Source organism: Argopecten irradians, chromosome 11 (assembly GCF_041381155.1).
Source record: "Argopecten irradians isolate NY chromosome 11, Ai_NY, whole genome shotgun sequence".
Classification (NCBI taxonomy): Eukaryota; Metazoa; Mollusca; class Bivalvia; order Pectinida; family Pectinidae; genus Argopecten; species Argopecten irradians.
Window position 1 is genome coordinate 32,581,387 of NC_091144.1, and position 17,127 is coordinate 32,598,513.

At 36.1% G+C, this 17,127-nt stretch overlaps 1 protein-coding gene across 1 annotated transcript in view; it reads right to left on the minus strand.

Annotated features, from left to right (window-relative positions):
• The window catches only part of LOC138335342 (golgin subfamily B member 1-like), a 102,046-nt gene that overhangs the window by 65,263 nt on the left and 19,656 nt on the right, over positions 1-17,127 (minus strand). The window contains exons 8-11 of the mRNA XM_069284380.1: positions 16,480-16,605; positions 13,061-13,144; positions 11,043-11,108; positions 10,641-10,748 (exon numbers count right to left, since the gene is read on the minus strand). Coding sequence (XP_069140481.1) covers positions 10,641-10,748; positions 11,043-11,108; positions 13,061-13,144; positions 16,480-16,605 — 384 coding nt within the window. The remainder of the gene's footprint in view (positions 1-10,640; positions 10,749-11,042; positions 11,109-13,060; positions 13,145-16,479; positions 16,606-17,127) is intronic.

Here is a 17,127-nt window from a genome sequence, read left to right on the forward strand (position 1 = left end):
TGTGTAATACCTGATTTCCTGCATACTTACTGTACAGATGTGTGTACTTATTGTAAACATTACTACACATGTGTTCTGGATCTGCACACAGCTGAGCAGACGATACACATGTGTTACACGTTTGGTACACATGAGTGTATTACCTGATTTCCTGCATACCTACTGTACAGATGTGTGTAACTTATTGTAAACATTACTACACATGTGTTCTGGATCTGCACACAGACAGTTCTACACATCAAACATCTGTCACATACAACATCTAATGGCTGATACAAATCAAAACTTACCCACAGTTTTCCCAACTCAACTCAAAATTTCTGTCATACATGCACTTTCACCAGATGCAAGAAAATAAATAGCTGTCAGAACATTCTCCAAATCCTCTGTCACAAACATAAACTAAGCAAGAGAACTCAGAAGCACTGTATGTCTATCCTGCAGTATTCATCGTGCAGATAATGCTCCCCTGCCCTGAGCTGGCAGACCTTATCACACTGTACTGTATACATAACAATGAAATATGCATGTTCTGCCGTACACAATTGCCTGTATTTTCTATCGTATTTCCTACCTAAGTGGAATACACATACAAAAGGCAGTCGAACTCTGCCAAACTGCTTTGAAAATTTAACTTACCCTCTTGTGAAGCTAGATATAGTTTTCTTCAATATATACACAGATGATAGCTCCACTGCAGTGCCGACATTAAATATCTATAAATCCTTTATCGTATTGTTGATCACATGTTTGGGTACAGGTATATCTCACCTGTCAGGTGAATAATTATCAGCTTCAGTATCCAACTGTCACTTCAGTATTTATCACACACAAGAATCACCTACATACATCACCTATACCAAACAGCCAAGTATCACAGGTCATTACTACCCATGTCAGACGGTTACCTGCGGAGCACCTGTACAGTTATGCACAGGCCAACTGTACCTATTGAATACCTGAACAGGTATGAAGGGGTCGCGTGGGAAGTGAGGGATATCTACCCTATTGGTCATTTGTTGTGCCGATCACGGTTCACTGCCTTCGCATACAAGATCGCTGACTAATTACAATAGATTAACTTCAAGTATGCCGACTAATTATTACATTAATTAGACTAAATATGTAAACCTGTATCAATTATTTGAATGAATATCTGTTACAAATTGTGTGAAAAAAATAACTTTTAGCATGCTTTGTACAGAAAATCTAAGGAATCTAACAAAGAGTGAAAACATTATAAAAAGTACAGATAATTTTTTTGGGAAATATATATTATATAGTAGCTAGAATACTTTTATAGTTGATTTTCCAGGTGATACTGCTGTGAAAACATAAATTTCCTCCGTGGAATCTGTACAAACATCTAACAGACTCTGATCAGATTAGATAGTACAGAAAATACTTACCCAATCAAGTATAAATCGGCACCTAAACACTATCGATTAGACACTTTAACGCTTTTCCTGACAATCCCATGTGGCCAACAAAAGACTGCACTGTCAATCACGACTATAGCTTCTTATTTCCGCGTAATCTTTACAAAGACAGCAACGGCGGGGACAATACTTCTGGAAAAACACCTGAACCGAACCAGGGGATCATGTATATCAACAATGCCATGCATTGTTAGTCTACAATTTCATTTGTGGAAAAATTGAAAACGGAAAAAATAATTAAAAAATTAGTAACTTTTCATTTCAATGTTCAAATCAATCTTTTTGTCTGTATGTCAACTAAATATAATTATAGTATTTAAAAAATAATTAGTTTTTCTTTTGTTATTCAAAAGGAGAAATATATTCCGGGTAATTGTTCGGCTTACCAAGCATGACACTTGTATCCTTTGTAAAATGCGATTTGTAGACACCACAATACTAAAGGTTCTGTCAATAAATAATTAGTTCTCCCAATATTATTTTGAAGGACGTGATTAAAAGGACTTTCTTTGTTGTACTGACTTATTTGTGGACACAAGTGAATACAATAAAATCCAGGTAATTTTCTCAAGAGCTTGATTAGAAAAATACCTGACTAGGTAATTTACTCGAGAGCCTGATTTATATGTCTGATCTTGCGATCTGAGGATTATTTTATAATTAATACAAGAAATACCATATAAGGCCTGAGGAAAAGAGGAATAAAGGGCTTGCACACCCAATCTCCTATTTGTTGAAGAAATAAAACTACATGGAGAAAATGTAACAGGATTCGAAACTAAATGTTTTTAAGAGCTGCAATATACTTCAATTAAATTCTTTCAGAAATAAGAGATGTCTGTTAGACTTATTCTGTTTATACATATTAAAGAGTTATCTATCCTTGTGGGTAGGTATCAGGTACTGATCGTGACTGTTCCCGTATTTGACCCAATAAGCGCCCAGGGCGTTTAAAAAATTGAAAAAGTGCTGATAAGACGAAATTATTATGAAGACCTCGAAAAATGGGGAGGGGCGCTTATAGGGACATGGGCGCTTATTGGGTCGAATACGGTATATCATGTTCTTATGATTATAAAATAAATACTTTTCAGAGAAAACATCTTAAAGTAACAATCTTAAAGTAACAATGTCATAACTGATACCTATACCCACCAAATACCCACAAATGAGAAAACTCTATAATATAATATACAAAGACATTTCATCAACATACAATTAAGACAGGACGCATCACCCATCCCCCCCTCCGTACACAGCTTGTAAACATTTTTTTTCATACCTGATGAAATTAAACATCATGATATTGACATCATTTTTAAGATAAACGACCATGCAATTTTCTCTGAGACTAAAGCTGAAACCAAACAGACTCATCCTAAAAGAACAAGCATCAAAAATCTCCACTTTGATACATTACAGTTAATAGCTGGCACTTACTGTTTTTCACCCAATATTTGCGCTTCCTGCCCCTATTAGCGCCCCTCTCCCTTTTTGAGGCCTTAATTTCACTGACGACATAAATCAGACTGAAACTTTGAAAACTGGAGGTTTCTATATTTGATTTCATTTGTAAAACTGATTAATGGCTTCTTTAGCGCAAAAAAATTGTGAAAGGTTAGCTCAAATTTTGTCTTATTAAATGACTTTTTATTTTTTAAGCATAATCAAGCTTATTGGATTAAATACAGTGACTGAGTTTGCATGGTACATTCAATCAACTGGCAATTATGAATACTAGCTAAATGTATATGTTATTTGCCCTGTATATATATATCGGACAGTCTGTAAAACATTTAAGTCAAGAGGAACATGGAAACTCCATCTTACAAAGTTTCCATCATCAACATTCTAAACTCTTGTATTTGTACTCTTTCTGACCTCACTAAGCAGAAGTACAGTCTAAGTTATAATTAGTTTATAAGTGAAAGATAGACATGGTCTATTCAGAACTGATTGATTAATTTAACTCCCTGATAGAGCAATCTTTTACCAGACAGCAGGAAGTGCATAGTTCTCCACACCAAAGAGCGATCTTTATTAAATATGTAATATATCAAAGACTCAGAATATTCAGGTGGGAGGATGGGGAGGGTGGCCTAGAGGTTAAGGTGTCTGATATTCCAATAATGCCCTCCACATTAGGGTCACCGTGGCCAAGTGGTTAAGGTGTCTGACATTCCAATAATGCCCTCCACCTCAGGGTCATAGTGGCCAAGTGGTTAAGGTGTCTGACTTTCCCATGATGCCCTCCACCTCAGGGTCACAGTGGCTAAGTGGTTAAGGTGTCTGACTTTCCCATGATGCCCTCCACCTCAGGGTCACAGTGGCTAAGTGGTTAAGGTGTCTGACATTCTACCACTGCCCTCCACCTCAGGGTCATAGTGGCCAAGTGGTTAAGGTGTCTGACTTTCCCATGATGCCCTCCACCTCAGGGTCACAGTGGCCAAGTGGTTAAGGTGTCTGACATTCTAATAATGCTGCTCCCCACTTCCATCTTAGACCACGATGGCCAAGTGGTTAAGGTGTCTGACATTCTACCACTATCCTCCACCTCAGGGTCACAGTGGTCAAGTGGTGAAGGTGTCTGACATTCTACCACTGCCCTCCACCTCAGGGTCATAGTGGCCAACTGGTTAAGGTGTCTGACATTCTACCACTGCCCTCCACCTCAGGGTCATAGTGGCCAAGTGGTTAAGGTGTCTGACTTTGCCATGATGCCCTCCACCTCAGGGTCACAGTGGCCAAGTGGTTAAGGTGTCTGACATTCTAATAATGCTGCTCCCCACTTCCATCTTAGACCATGATGGCCAAGTGGTTAAGGTGTCTGACATTCTACCACTATCCCTCCACCTCAGGGTCACAGTGGTCAAGTGGTTAAGGTGTCTGACATTCTACCACTATCCTCCACCTCAGGGTCACAGTGGTCAAGTGGTTAAGGTGTCTGACATTCTACCACTACCCTTCATCTTAGAGTCACAGTGGCCAAGTGGTTAAGGTGTCTGACATTCTACCACTATCCTCCACCTCAGGGTCACAGTGGTCAAGTGGTTAAGGTGTCTGACATTCTACCACTATCCTCCACCTCAGGGTCACAGTGGTCAAGTGGTTAAGGTGTCTGACATTCTACCACTACCCTCCACCTCAGGGTCACAGTGGTCAAGTGGTTAAGGTGTCTGACATTCTCCCATCCACTACCCTCCACCTCAGAGTCACAGTGGTCAAGTGGTTAAGGTGTCTGACATTCTACCATGATGCCCTCCACCTCAGGGTCACAGTGGCTAAGTGGTTAAGGTGTCTGACATTCTACCACTGCCCTCCACCTCTGAGTCACAGTGGCCAAGTGGTTAAGGTATTTGACATTCCCATGATGCCCTCCACCTCAGGTTCACAGTGGCAAGTGGTTAAGGTGTCTGACATTCTACCACTACCCTTCATCTTAGAGTCACAGTGGCCAAGTGGTTAAGGTGTCTGACATTCTACCACTATCCTCCACCTCAGGGTCACAGCTAGTGGTCAAGTGGTTCAGGTGTCTGAAATTCTACCACTACCCTTCATCTCAGAGTCACAGTGGCAAGTGGTTAAGGTGTCTGACATTCTACCACTACCCTCCATCTTAGAGTTATAGTGGCCAAGTGGTTAAGGTGTCTGACATTCTAATAATGCTGCTCCCCACTTCCATCTTAGACCACGATGGCCAAGTGGTTAAGGTGTCCGACATTCTACCACTTGCTGTCCACCTCTGTGCTGCAGTGACTGAGTGGTTAAGGTGTCTAACATTTCAATACTAGTAGTTAGTGCCAGGGTGATCTAGTGTTCAAAACTGTTGGACACTGTATTTAAAGAAGCCACAATTATATGGTTCACGAGTTTGAGGATTAAATGGGGCACGCTACCAATTGCAATTTTTTTTTCCAAAAACAAAGTTTTTCTTCACCACTAATTGCTTTGCCATAAAATGAAACCCTGATGATAATAAGATGTTAAAGCACACCATCAGCACACCACCAATAAAACAGGTACATGCTAACAAAATCCTTTCAAGTTTTGATGAACTAAATTTTTACACAGACTAGAAATCGTTTTTATATACTTTGAAATGGAAGATCCACATGTACTTCACGAGAAATACTTAAGTTAGAAATGCTGGTCTAATGCCAGATGAGATAGAGGAGGATTTTTTAAAACAAAAATAAGAAATAACTTCCTGCAACATTTTGGAAGTTTGTTATCAGAAACGGAAGCTGCCATCAGAAGTTCCCCTTATAGAACATCTCTGATAATAATACAAAGTCTGGGGAAACATGGACTGGCTGGAAAATGGACGAGAGTGCCCACCAGGTATGGGGCTTGGTAAAACATGGACTGGCTGGAGATGATAGACTAGGGTGCCTACCAGGTATAGGGCTTGGTAAAACATGGATTGGCTGGAGATGATGGACATGGACTGGCTGGAGATGATGGACTAGGGTGCCTACCAGGTATAGGGCTTGGTAAAACATGGATTGGCTGGAGATGATGGACTAGGGAGCCTACCAGGTATGGGGCTTGGTAAAACATGGATAGTCTATGCTATATGCAGATGAATGTCTATATTTTGTGAGGCTACAATATATTTGCATTGTGTCTTCTTATAAGAGTGGAACTCTTACCCTTTTTATAGTGCAATCTCACTGAAGCATGCCATTTAAGATACTGAACAACACAATCATTCTGACAACGGGCAAACCAGTTGTTCCGTTTCCATTATCCTGAGCACTAAATATAGATAGAAACTATCACTTTTTATAAAACTATGGTGTGCCTCGGCTGGTGAACAGAACTAAGAACCTTCGATCCTCACAGAGGCAGATGCTACAGTCATGTCAAATGAAATCAAAAGCTTGGTCTATGTATTACTGATAAACAATTCCTGACAACAATCAGGTAATCATTGCGCTACTTTCTGAGAAACTAAATTTTAGCAGAAAAGTTTAACTTATTTTATATCAATATGCCATACTACTGTTAACAAAAATCCATTTATATTTTTGCAGCTTTTACACAATATCTTAAGACATGGAACAGAATTAGCTTGAGGGAAAAATGAACCATTTCCATTAATTTTGAGAATCTTGAGTTTATCAATTACAAGTCTATTTATGCAATTGCTATTATTAGTAAATGGCTTTTAATTCTATTATGTTTCAAATATAGAATGTACATATTCTATAACCTTTCAGACATCAACCTCAGTTAACCTTTGTGAACTCTAATCTCAACGTAATGTAACAGGAGAAAAGAAAATCTAGCAGCCAGACTGGGATTCCAACTTGGGACCTCCGAACACTAGCCGAATGCTCTACGGACAGAGCTACCTGTTCACCAATGATCAACCTAGTCCGATCCCGCTTCAGTGATATAACAAGAACAAGAGCCCTTCGCCTAAGAATGCCATTCTCTGAGACAAATTTATCATACAACTCCATTTTTGGTATACATGTAGTGCCCATTAGATCTATTCATACAAACACAAATAAAACCTGTCTTAACAAACACCTCTGTATCATGACCACTTGCATAATAGGACCACTTTATTGGAGTCCCATACACAATATTACCTGTGCATAAAGACTGTTTGGTTTAAATAATAGACATTTTTTTGTCACTCGATCAATATTCATTTTCCCCTTGGGTGGTCTTTATATGCAGGATTTTTTTTTTTTTAAGATACATATGTACAGACCTGCCTTAGCTGCCACCTCTGTATAAAGACCACCTGTATTATAAGACCACTTTTCTATGGTCCCAGCTGACCAATTTCAACACAATTCAACTTGTGTATAAAGACCATTTTCCTCTAGTTCTTTTGGTGGCCTTTGTAGACAATTTTGAGTGTACAAAGTTCTGATCTAATCTGTATTTTATCCCCGGACATCCAGTATTTTCTACTATTACATGAACCAGTTTTGTACATAGCAAATATTATATATCCATTTTAGTCTTTCTCAAAAATCTTTTAAATTTAAAACAAAAATAAAAATACACAAATAGAGAAAACTTGAAAAAAAAACAAAAAACCAAACATTCCAATCCACGTGGAAAATAAATGTATTCAGTAATCATCCATGTTTGTTTCGATTGATGAAATGTACATTTCAGTTGTGCAGCCCATCAATCACAGGATGTTACATGTACCAAGGACATCAAGTAGGGCCAAATGAACCAGATGTCGACCCCATCTCTGTTGTTTTCCTGATGCCTGGGGCTTATTTATCTCTAGGGACTGCCAACATACACAAACAACATTCATTGGTTTTCTGTTTTTCTACACTGTTTTAGTATGTTGATATAGATGTGTATATTTACTTAGAGTGACCTAAAAGTACAAACTGCTGAGAGAGGGGATCGTAGCTCTAGGGTGGAGAGAGGGGGGTAGGGGGAGGGGGAATAGGGAGGACAGGAACCTATGATTATCTACCTTAGCCACATAATGACTGATGTTTTTAATCCGACAGCAGAACAATAAAACAAATTAACAACTTCAATGACCTAATCAAAGGCATCAATCAATTCTAAATAGACAGAAGCAATCAAATCTTTCATTCAAAATAACATTTTATAAATCTGAACACAACTCAATTTAAAAAAACACTTTTTTGTTGTTTTTGTTGGTAGATATCTATTTCATTTGGAGTGGATATTTTTTTTTAATTTATCTTTTTTTTTCCAATTTTGTATTTCTCAATGTTTCAGAGGGTGTTAATATTATAAATATATTTCTCTATTTTGAAAGGTTTAGCATTAGTGTAAACTCACCACGAAGAACAGAAAAAAAAAACAGAGCAAGGGGAGACAACTGTTTTATTGCTCAGAAATGTATTCTTAAACATGTGGCATTTTGTTAAATTTGCATATAAACTTACTAAAAGTCAATCAGTATCAAAGAAGCTTTAATTTATCAAATCACATTTAGTAGGTCATGAAATTGTTTATGATATATGAAGGATGTCAATTAATTGAATTAATTAACTTAATTCAATTTAACAAATCAGTTTATATAGAACTAAGATAAGTTTGGATACACCTCGCCAAAATCAGTCACAAAGACTTTCTTAATATTATTCACAGATATCACAGATTAGATTTATCGCATTCATATCCAGGTATAAAGAACATGAAAGAAAATCCTTGATTCTTTACTATCTTTGTGAAACAACAGCTTTTTTTATCTCAAATGCAAGTGTTTGTAACAAAATGTATTTCCGGTCTTTCGTCACATTTTCAATACCAATTAGAAATTGATGTCACTTACTATACAGCTCATATTCTGGATATTTTTATACAGAAATTCACGGCCGTGTTATATTACTTCTCCATAGGACAAATGAAGAATACAAAATAATCCTTAAACTAAATCCTTTATGAAGAAGACTTCATACAAAAAACACAAGTTCTTATGTATTAGTAAAGTTTTGTGAAAGATCATGCAAACTTTATTTCACAATACATCAATTCTGCACAAAGAACAATAGGAAATTATGTTCCAAATTACATGGAAAAATCAGCTCCTCTGATGGGCTGTAACTAAATGTTGGTGTTCAAATTTAAATTATTTCATCTTTGCATATTACTGTACATTGATTGGTTATCTCCCTTGCATAGAGGTAATGTTAAATTGTGAGCCAGCATTTATCATTTTGGTTCATTCCAGTCTAGCCAACCTTTGAAGTGACCATCATTCCAGTCTGGCCAACTTTCCTGTTTTCACATCCCTTGGTCAGACTTGGTCATACCTGAGTGACCATCAGGTAATTAATTATGTTCAAGTTAAAAAGTAGTCACTTACCTATATTTATTGTAAGATTTGATTCTACTGTTCATATTACTGTATTTACATAATATACTTTTTTTTTATGGTAATTCTAAATAACATTTTATTAATCTGAACACAACTCAATTTAAAAAAAACACTTTTTTGTTGTTTTTGTTGGTAGATATCTATTTCATTTGGAGTGGATATTTTTTTTTAATTTATCTTTTTTTTTTTTCAATTTTGTATTTCTCAATGTTTCAGAGGGGTGTAAATATTATAAATGGGTATATTTCTCTATTTTGAAAGGTTTAGCATTAGTGTAAACTCACCACGAAGAACAGAAAAAAAAAAAACAGAGCAAGCGGGAGACAACTGTTTTATTGCTCGGAAATGTATTCTTAAACATGTGGCATTTTATTAAATTTGTGTATAGAAATTTACTAAAAGTCAATCAAACATCAAAAAAGCTATAATTAATCAAATCACATTTAGTATGTCATGAAATTGTTTATGATATATGAAGGATGTCCGAATTAATTGAATTAATTAAATTAATTCAATTTTGTCATAAGTTTGGATCACCTCGCCAAAATCAGTCACAAAGACTTTCGTAAATAATATCACAGATATCACAGATTTAGATTTATCACATTCATATCCAGGTATAAAGAACATCTTTGTTTAGTTCTTTGTGAAACAGTAGGGTTTTTTTAATCTCAAATCACAAGTCTTTGTAACAAAATGTAACCATCTTTGTCATATTTTCAATACCGATTAGAAAATGTATGTCACTGCTAACCAGGTACTATACAGCTCATATTCTGGATATTTTTATACAGAATTTCACGGCCATGATATATTACTTCTCCATAGGACAAATGAAGAATACAAAATAATCCTTTAAACGAAATCCTTTATGCAAAAGACTTAATACAAAAAACACAAGTTCTTCTGTAGTAGTAAAGTTTTGTGAAAGATCATGCAAACTTTATTTCACAAAACATCTATTCTTCACAAAAACAATAGGAAATTATGTTCCAAATTACATGGAAAAATCAGCTCCTCTGATGGGCTGTAACTAAATGTTGGTGTTCAAATTTAAATTATTTCATCTTTGCATATTACTGTACATTGATTGGTTATCTCCCTTGCATAGAGGTATTGTTAAATTGCAGCATTTATCATTTTGTGAGTAAAATTCATGTTGTCATATACGCTTTTTAAATACATGATGTCACAATCAATACCTACAAGCAAGGGCAGATAACTTCATAACATACAAAAGATGAAATAAATCTAGTAGAGGATAGAAATCTATTTCTCCGTTCTTTACCATTGTCAGTTTATAGTTCTTTAATGTGCAGGATGACTGAATATGAAAAGATAAAAAATGCAAAAAAACTTACTTCTTGTGATTCTAGCTCTACGATGCGGAATTCTAGATTCTCTGCAACCTCCCTTGCCTCTGTCACCTCAAGTTCGAGTCGACTGTGAGCTTTTTCCAGATGGATATTCTTAATAAAATAATGTCATAAAAAAAATCATCAGTCGCATGAAAAAGATTCATTTTTATTCATCAAACAATCACTCTTAAACCAGATATGTGTTTAAGTCATACACCCTTGAAGACACATTTAGACTCTTCTATATCAACAACTAGACCAGTCCATTATGAAATGACAATAGCATGTCGGACACCTAAACCACTTAGCCACCTACTAAAATGTCCAAAGCTAGTTACCTATACAACATGTAACCTGCTCTATTGTAGCCATTTATTATCTATTGTCTAAATATGTAATACCTACCCTTTCTTCCAAGCTCCTGTTTTTAGCCAACAAGTCTTTATTTTCATTTCGATTGCTGTGGATTTCCTATATAAAATTAGAAAATAATAAAATTTAAAAATAAAATAAAATAGTCAAATAATAAAGTCAAATACTGGCTTTCAAGGACTGGTATCAGTCAGTTTTTTTTCCAGCAAAACTAAGGAATGGTTTTATAAGTTTAACATCCTTATAACAGCCAAGGTCATTTAAGCAGTGTGCCAGGTTTGTTGGTGGAGGAAAGCCGTAAGTACCGAAAACCAGTGGCCACTACCTGGCAACTGCCTTACATAGGATTCAAACTATCAACCCAGAGATGAAGGGCTTGTGGTAATATGTCAGGATATCTTCACCACTCGGCCAATGAAGCCCCTACTGTCCAATTTCTGTAGTACAATATTGGAGAAATATTTTTGTATAAAGCTAGACTTGAGCATGCAAACTGAGTTGTGCCATGAGACATATTAAGTGCAATATAATGTATATTATATCTTTCTCAATTTATAACTTGTTACTTAAATCAGAATACAACACAGCATACATATGAAGAATTGACTTGTCCAAGGGTAAGTAGTTCATCCTTATAACTAAGGGAAGTAACTTACTTTCCATACTAGGCTATCCAGTTTATTGAAGGGAGATAACTCACATAAGACAAGAGGGTAATTACATGTATTTACCAGTGAAAGGGGAGGTAACTTACTTTTTTGTGAAGTAGACGTACTTGTCTGAAAGTATTTACCAATATAAGGGGAAGTAACTCATTTATACAAGTGAATATAGTTTTACTTGCATAAGAGAATAGAATTAACCATTCCAAGGGGAGGTAATTCATTTGTATGAGGGAATAGTATTTAAACACCGTAGGGGGAGTAACACAGTTTTTTGAGAAATATCATTTACCAATATTTAAGAAGTAAATCACTTCTAATTGAGAATAGTATTTTACCAATGAATGTAAGATTTCACCAGCAGGGGAATAATTAAAGCGAGTTAAAATGTATAATGCTTATAGTTTTTACACATATGTACACATAATATGAAGAATTGTGTATAAGAAACTTCACATAAATCAAAGGATAGTTGTCTCCCAAAGTGTTCATATGAGAGGTCAGTTTCTTACAAACATTAATACAAATTTAACTTGAGCTATAAATTACTGGTGCGAATGAAAAATCAGGGGAGGTAACTCTGGAAGAAGACTGTGTACAGGAAAAAAGAAAAAGACAAGAGTTAACTTACTTGCATTGAGGGAATGCACTCAAATATACATAGTAAAGTAGAGTAAGGGGAGGTAATTCATTCATCTTTGGGTAGATTGTTTTTTACAGATATAAAGGGGGAGGGGGGTAATTCACTCACTCATATGTGAGTAGAATTTTATCTATAAAAGAGAAGAGGGCTTATCAGTATAACTAAGGAACTGACTTGTTAAGTCTGTTGTAAATAAGGTGTTTTAACATATCAGGAGAGATAACACCAGCAGTAAAGAACGTTCCAATAAAGTAGGAAGTAAACGTGACACATGTTCACAATGGTAACGGACATAAGGGGAGATAACACCACCAGCATAAGGGGAGATAATTTACTTGTGATAAGTGTTAACAACATTCCAATAAAAGGAGAAATGAATGAGATGCAGGTTTACCATGAAAACAGTTAGAAGGTGAGATATCACTTGTATAAGGGGAGTTTTAATTTTCTTGTGATAAGGTTTACTATAGTGTCAGATATAAAGGGAGACAACACTAGTATAAAGGGAGATAACTTACTTGTGATAAGGTTTACCATAGTATCAGATATAAGGGGAGACAACACTAGTATAAAGGGAGATAACTTACTTGTGGTAAGGTTTACCATAGTATCAGATATAAGGGTTGATAACACCTGTACAAGGGGAGACATGAATGTGACACAGGTTTACCACGGTAACAGTGTTAGTACCTGGATATCAGTCCACATGCAGTAGAAGAGTATGCATGCACTTGTAAAGTATATACCTCATCCTGTTGTCTCAGCAAGGCCTGTAACTCCTCTATCTTACACTGTGCTGTAAACAGGTCCGACTGTAACTGGGTACGTAACTGAGGGATGAAAAAGTCAAATAAAATAAAATACACATCAAACAGGTCCGACTGTAACTGGGTACGTAACTGAGGGACAGAAGAAGTCAAATAAAATAAAATACACATCAAACAGGTCCGACTGTAACTGGGTACGTAACTGAGAGACAGAAGAAGTCAAATAAAATAAAATACACATCAAACAGGTCCGACTGTAACTGGGTACGTAACTGAGAGACAGAAGAAGTCAAATAAAATAAAATACACATCAAACAGGTCCGACTGTAACTGGGTACGTAACTGAGCGACAGAAGAAGTCAAATAAAATAAAAAACACATCAAACAGATCTGACTGTAGGTGGGTAAGTAACTGAGAGACAGAAGAAGTCAAATAAAATAAAATACACATCAAACAGGTCCGACTGTAGGTGGGTACGTAACTGAGAGACAGAAGAAGTCAAATAAAATAAAATACACATCAAACAGGTCCGACTGTAGGTGTGTACATAACTGAGAGACAGAAGAAGTCAAATAAAATAAAATACACATCAAACAGGTCCGACTGTAGGTGGGTACGTAACTGAGAGACAGAAGAAGTCAAATAAAATAAAATACACATCAAACAGGTCCGACTGTAACTGGGTACGTAACTGAGAGACAGAAGAAGTCAAATAAAATAAAATACACATCAAACAGGTCCGACTGTAGGTGGGTACGTAACTGAGAGACAGAAGAAGTCAAATAAAATAAAATACACATCAAACAGGTCCGACTGTAACTGGGTACGTAACTGAGAGACAGAAGAAGTCAAATAAAATAAAATACACATCAAACAGGTCCGACTGTAACTGGGTACGTAACTGAGAGACAGAAGAAGTCAAATAAAATAAAATACACATCAAACAGGTCCGACTGTAGGTGGGTACGTAACTGAGAGACAGAAGAAGTCAAATAAAATAAAATACACATCAAACAGGTCCGACTGTAACTGGGTACTTAACTGAGTGGTAGAAAAAGACAAATAAAATAAAATACACAACAATGGGTACGTAACTGAGAGACTGAAAAAATGAAATTAAATAAAATACACATCAAACAGGTCTGACTGGGTTCATAACTGTGGGGAAGAAAGAATCAATCAAATTTAGTATATTGATATATTCAATATTAGTCAATAGGAGGCCCACAGGGTCTGTATTTCTCCACTGATTTAATTCAGTAAATAAAAACATTTATCTAGCTATAAGAACCTGACCAACACAACAGTGTCATATATTGCAGTAATGAATTGAAGCTGTCATATCCAAAATGAAAATTGACCCGAATAAAGCCTATCAAGTTGATATGCATATGATATACATGACGTATATCTATTCATAGAATTCTGAGAAGAAGTCTGGCCAAATTGGACTTGCCCTTCAGGCCCTGGGGGGTCAACCCAACCATTTGTACAATTTTCCCCAACACTTAAGGTTGTTACATACTAAATATGAGTGGTATTCATTCATAACTTTCAGAGAAAACTCGTTTTTAGCAATTAATATTCCCATATTGATGTCATTTAGCTCCATCTCTCTTAATCTACAGTATGTAACTCCCTTTCTGTGACCTAATAATAACAGTATTAATGTCTGACCTTATTCTCCCTCTGTGGGTCCATGTGACTCCCCGTCTGTGACTGAAGGAGGAGTGAAGTCTCTGTAACTCCAAGTGTTCCTTCATCAGTTGCTGGTACTGACCTTCAATCTCCTCCCGTGATAACTGCAAGGTCAAGGCCATTTGGATGTAGATATTCTGTATTTACATATTAAGGTTTAATTATCTGCCCTTACGGGTAGATATTGATTGAGATGTCATATGTTAGCAAAAGTTTTCAAAGAAAATTATGCGAGTTTCACTCACAATCAAGGGAGGTAACTCTGGAACATGCAAAGACGAAATAGTTGCAGGTTCTAAAATAAATACAAGCTGAAAAAGTCAAAATAAAATACACATCAAACAGGTCTGACTGTAACTGGGTACGTAACTGAGAGACAGAAGAAATCAAATAAAATAAAATACACATCAAACAGGTCTGACTGTAGCTGGGTACGTAACTGAGAGACAGAAGAAATCAAATAAAATAAAATACACATCAAACAGGTCAGACTGTAACTGGGTACGTAACTGAGAGACAGAAAAAATCAAATAAAATAAAATACACATCAAACAGGTCTGACTGTAGCTGGGTACGTAACTGAGAGACAGAAGAAATCAAATAAAATAAAATACACATCAAACAGGTCTGACTGTAACTGGGTACGTAACTGAGAGACAGAAAAAATAAAAAAAATAATACACATCAAACAGGTCTGCTGTAGCTGGGTACGTAACTGAGAGACAGAAGAAATCAAATGAAATAAAATACACATCAAACAGGTCAGACTGTAGGTGGGTACGTAACTGAGAGACAGAAGAAGTCAAATAAAATACACATCAAACAGGTCAGACTGTAGGTGGGTACGTAACTGAGAGACAGAAGAAGTCAAATAAAATACACATCAAACAGGTCTGACTGTAGCTGCATGGATACGTAACTGAGAGACAGAAGAAGTCAAATAAAGTAAAATACACATCAAACAGGTCTGACTGTAGGTGGGTACGTAACTGAGAGACAGAAGAAGTCAAATAAAATACACATCAAACAGGTCTGACTGTAGTGCAGGTACGTAATGAGAGACGAAGAAGTCAGTAATAACATGGTGAGTTAACTTCTTGTTAAAAAATTGAACAACAAGGTACGTACTAGAGATGAAGAAATGAAATTTGTACACATCAAAAGTCTACTGGGTACATAACTGTGGGAAAAAAGAATCAATCAAATTTAGTATATTGATATATTCAATTAGTCAATAGGAGGCCCACAGGGTCTGTATTTCTCCACTTGTTTAATTCAGTAATGAAAACATTTATCTAGCAATTAGAACCTGACCAACACAACAGTGTCATATATTGCAGTAATGCATTGAAGCGGTCATATCCAAAATGAAAATTTACCCAAATAAAGCCTATCAAGTTGATATGCATATGATATACATGACGTATATCTATTCATAGAATTCTGAGAAGAAGTCTGGCCAAATTGGATTTGCCCCTCTGGCCCTAGGGAGTCAACCCAACCATTTGTACAATTTTCCCCAACTCTTAAGGTTGTTACATGTTGAATATGAGTGCAGGTATTCATTCATAACTTTTAGAAAAGAACTCGTTAATAGCAATTAATATTCCCATATTGATGTCATTCAGCTCCATCTCTCTTAATCTACAGTATGTAACTCCCTTTCTGTGACCTAATAATAACAGTATTAATGTCTGACCTTATTCTCCCTCTGTGGGTCCATGTGACTCCCCGTCTGTGACAGAAGGAGGGAGTGAAGTCTCTGTAACTCCAAGTGTTCCTTCATCAGTTGCTGGTACTGACCTTCAATCTCCTCCCGTGATAACTGCAAGGTCAAGGCCATTTGGATGTAGATATTCTGTATTTACATATTAAGGTTTAATTATCTGCCCTGAAGGTAGATATTGATTGAGATGTCATATGTTAGCAAAGTTTTCAAAGAAAATTATGTGAGTTTCACTCACAATCAAGGGAGGTAACTCTGGAACATGCAAAGACGAAATAGTTGCAGGTTCTAAAATAATTACAAGCTGGTTACAATTACAAGCTGGTTTAGGTATTTATTAACCAAACTGCATGGCAAATATATAATTAAAACCACATGTTTTATTCCTGAAAAACATTCTACATATCTTTCTTCACACAGTCCACAAAGTTCACATCTGCCTCTCACATTGGTCCTCATACATATCCCTTCCTTACATAAGATTGTGTCATAAAAATTACATTCCTTATTTCTCTTATATATGCCACCTGTCAATAGGATCCCAAAAAGTTGCAAGTGTAATCCATTTCTGCACATAATTATATGGATGCAGTGCTCCCCTAACCAGATTTTAACCCCCTC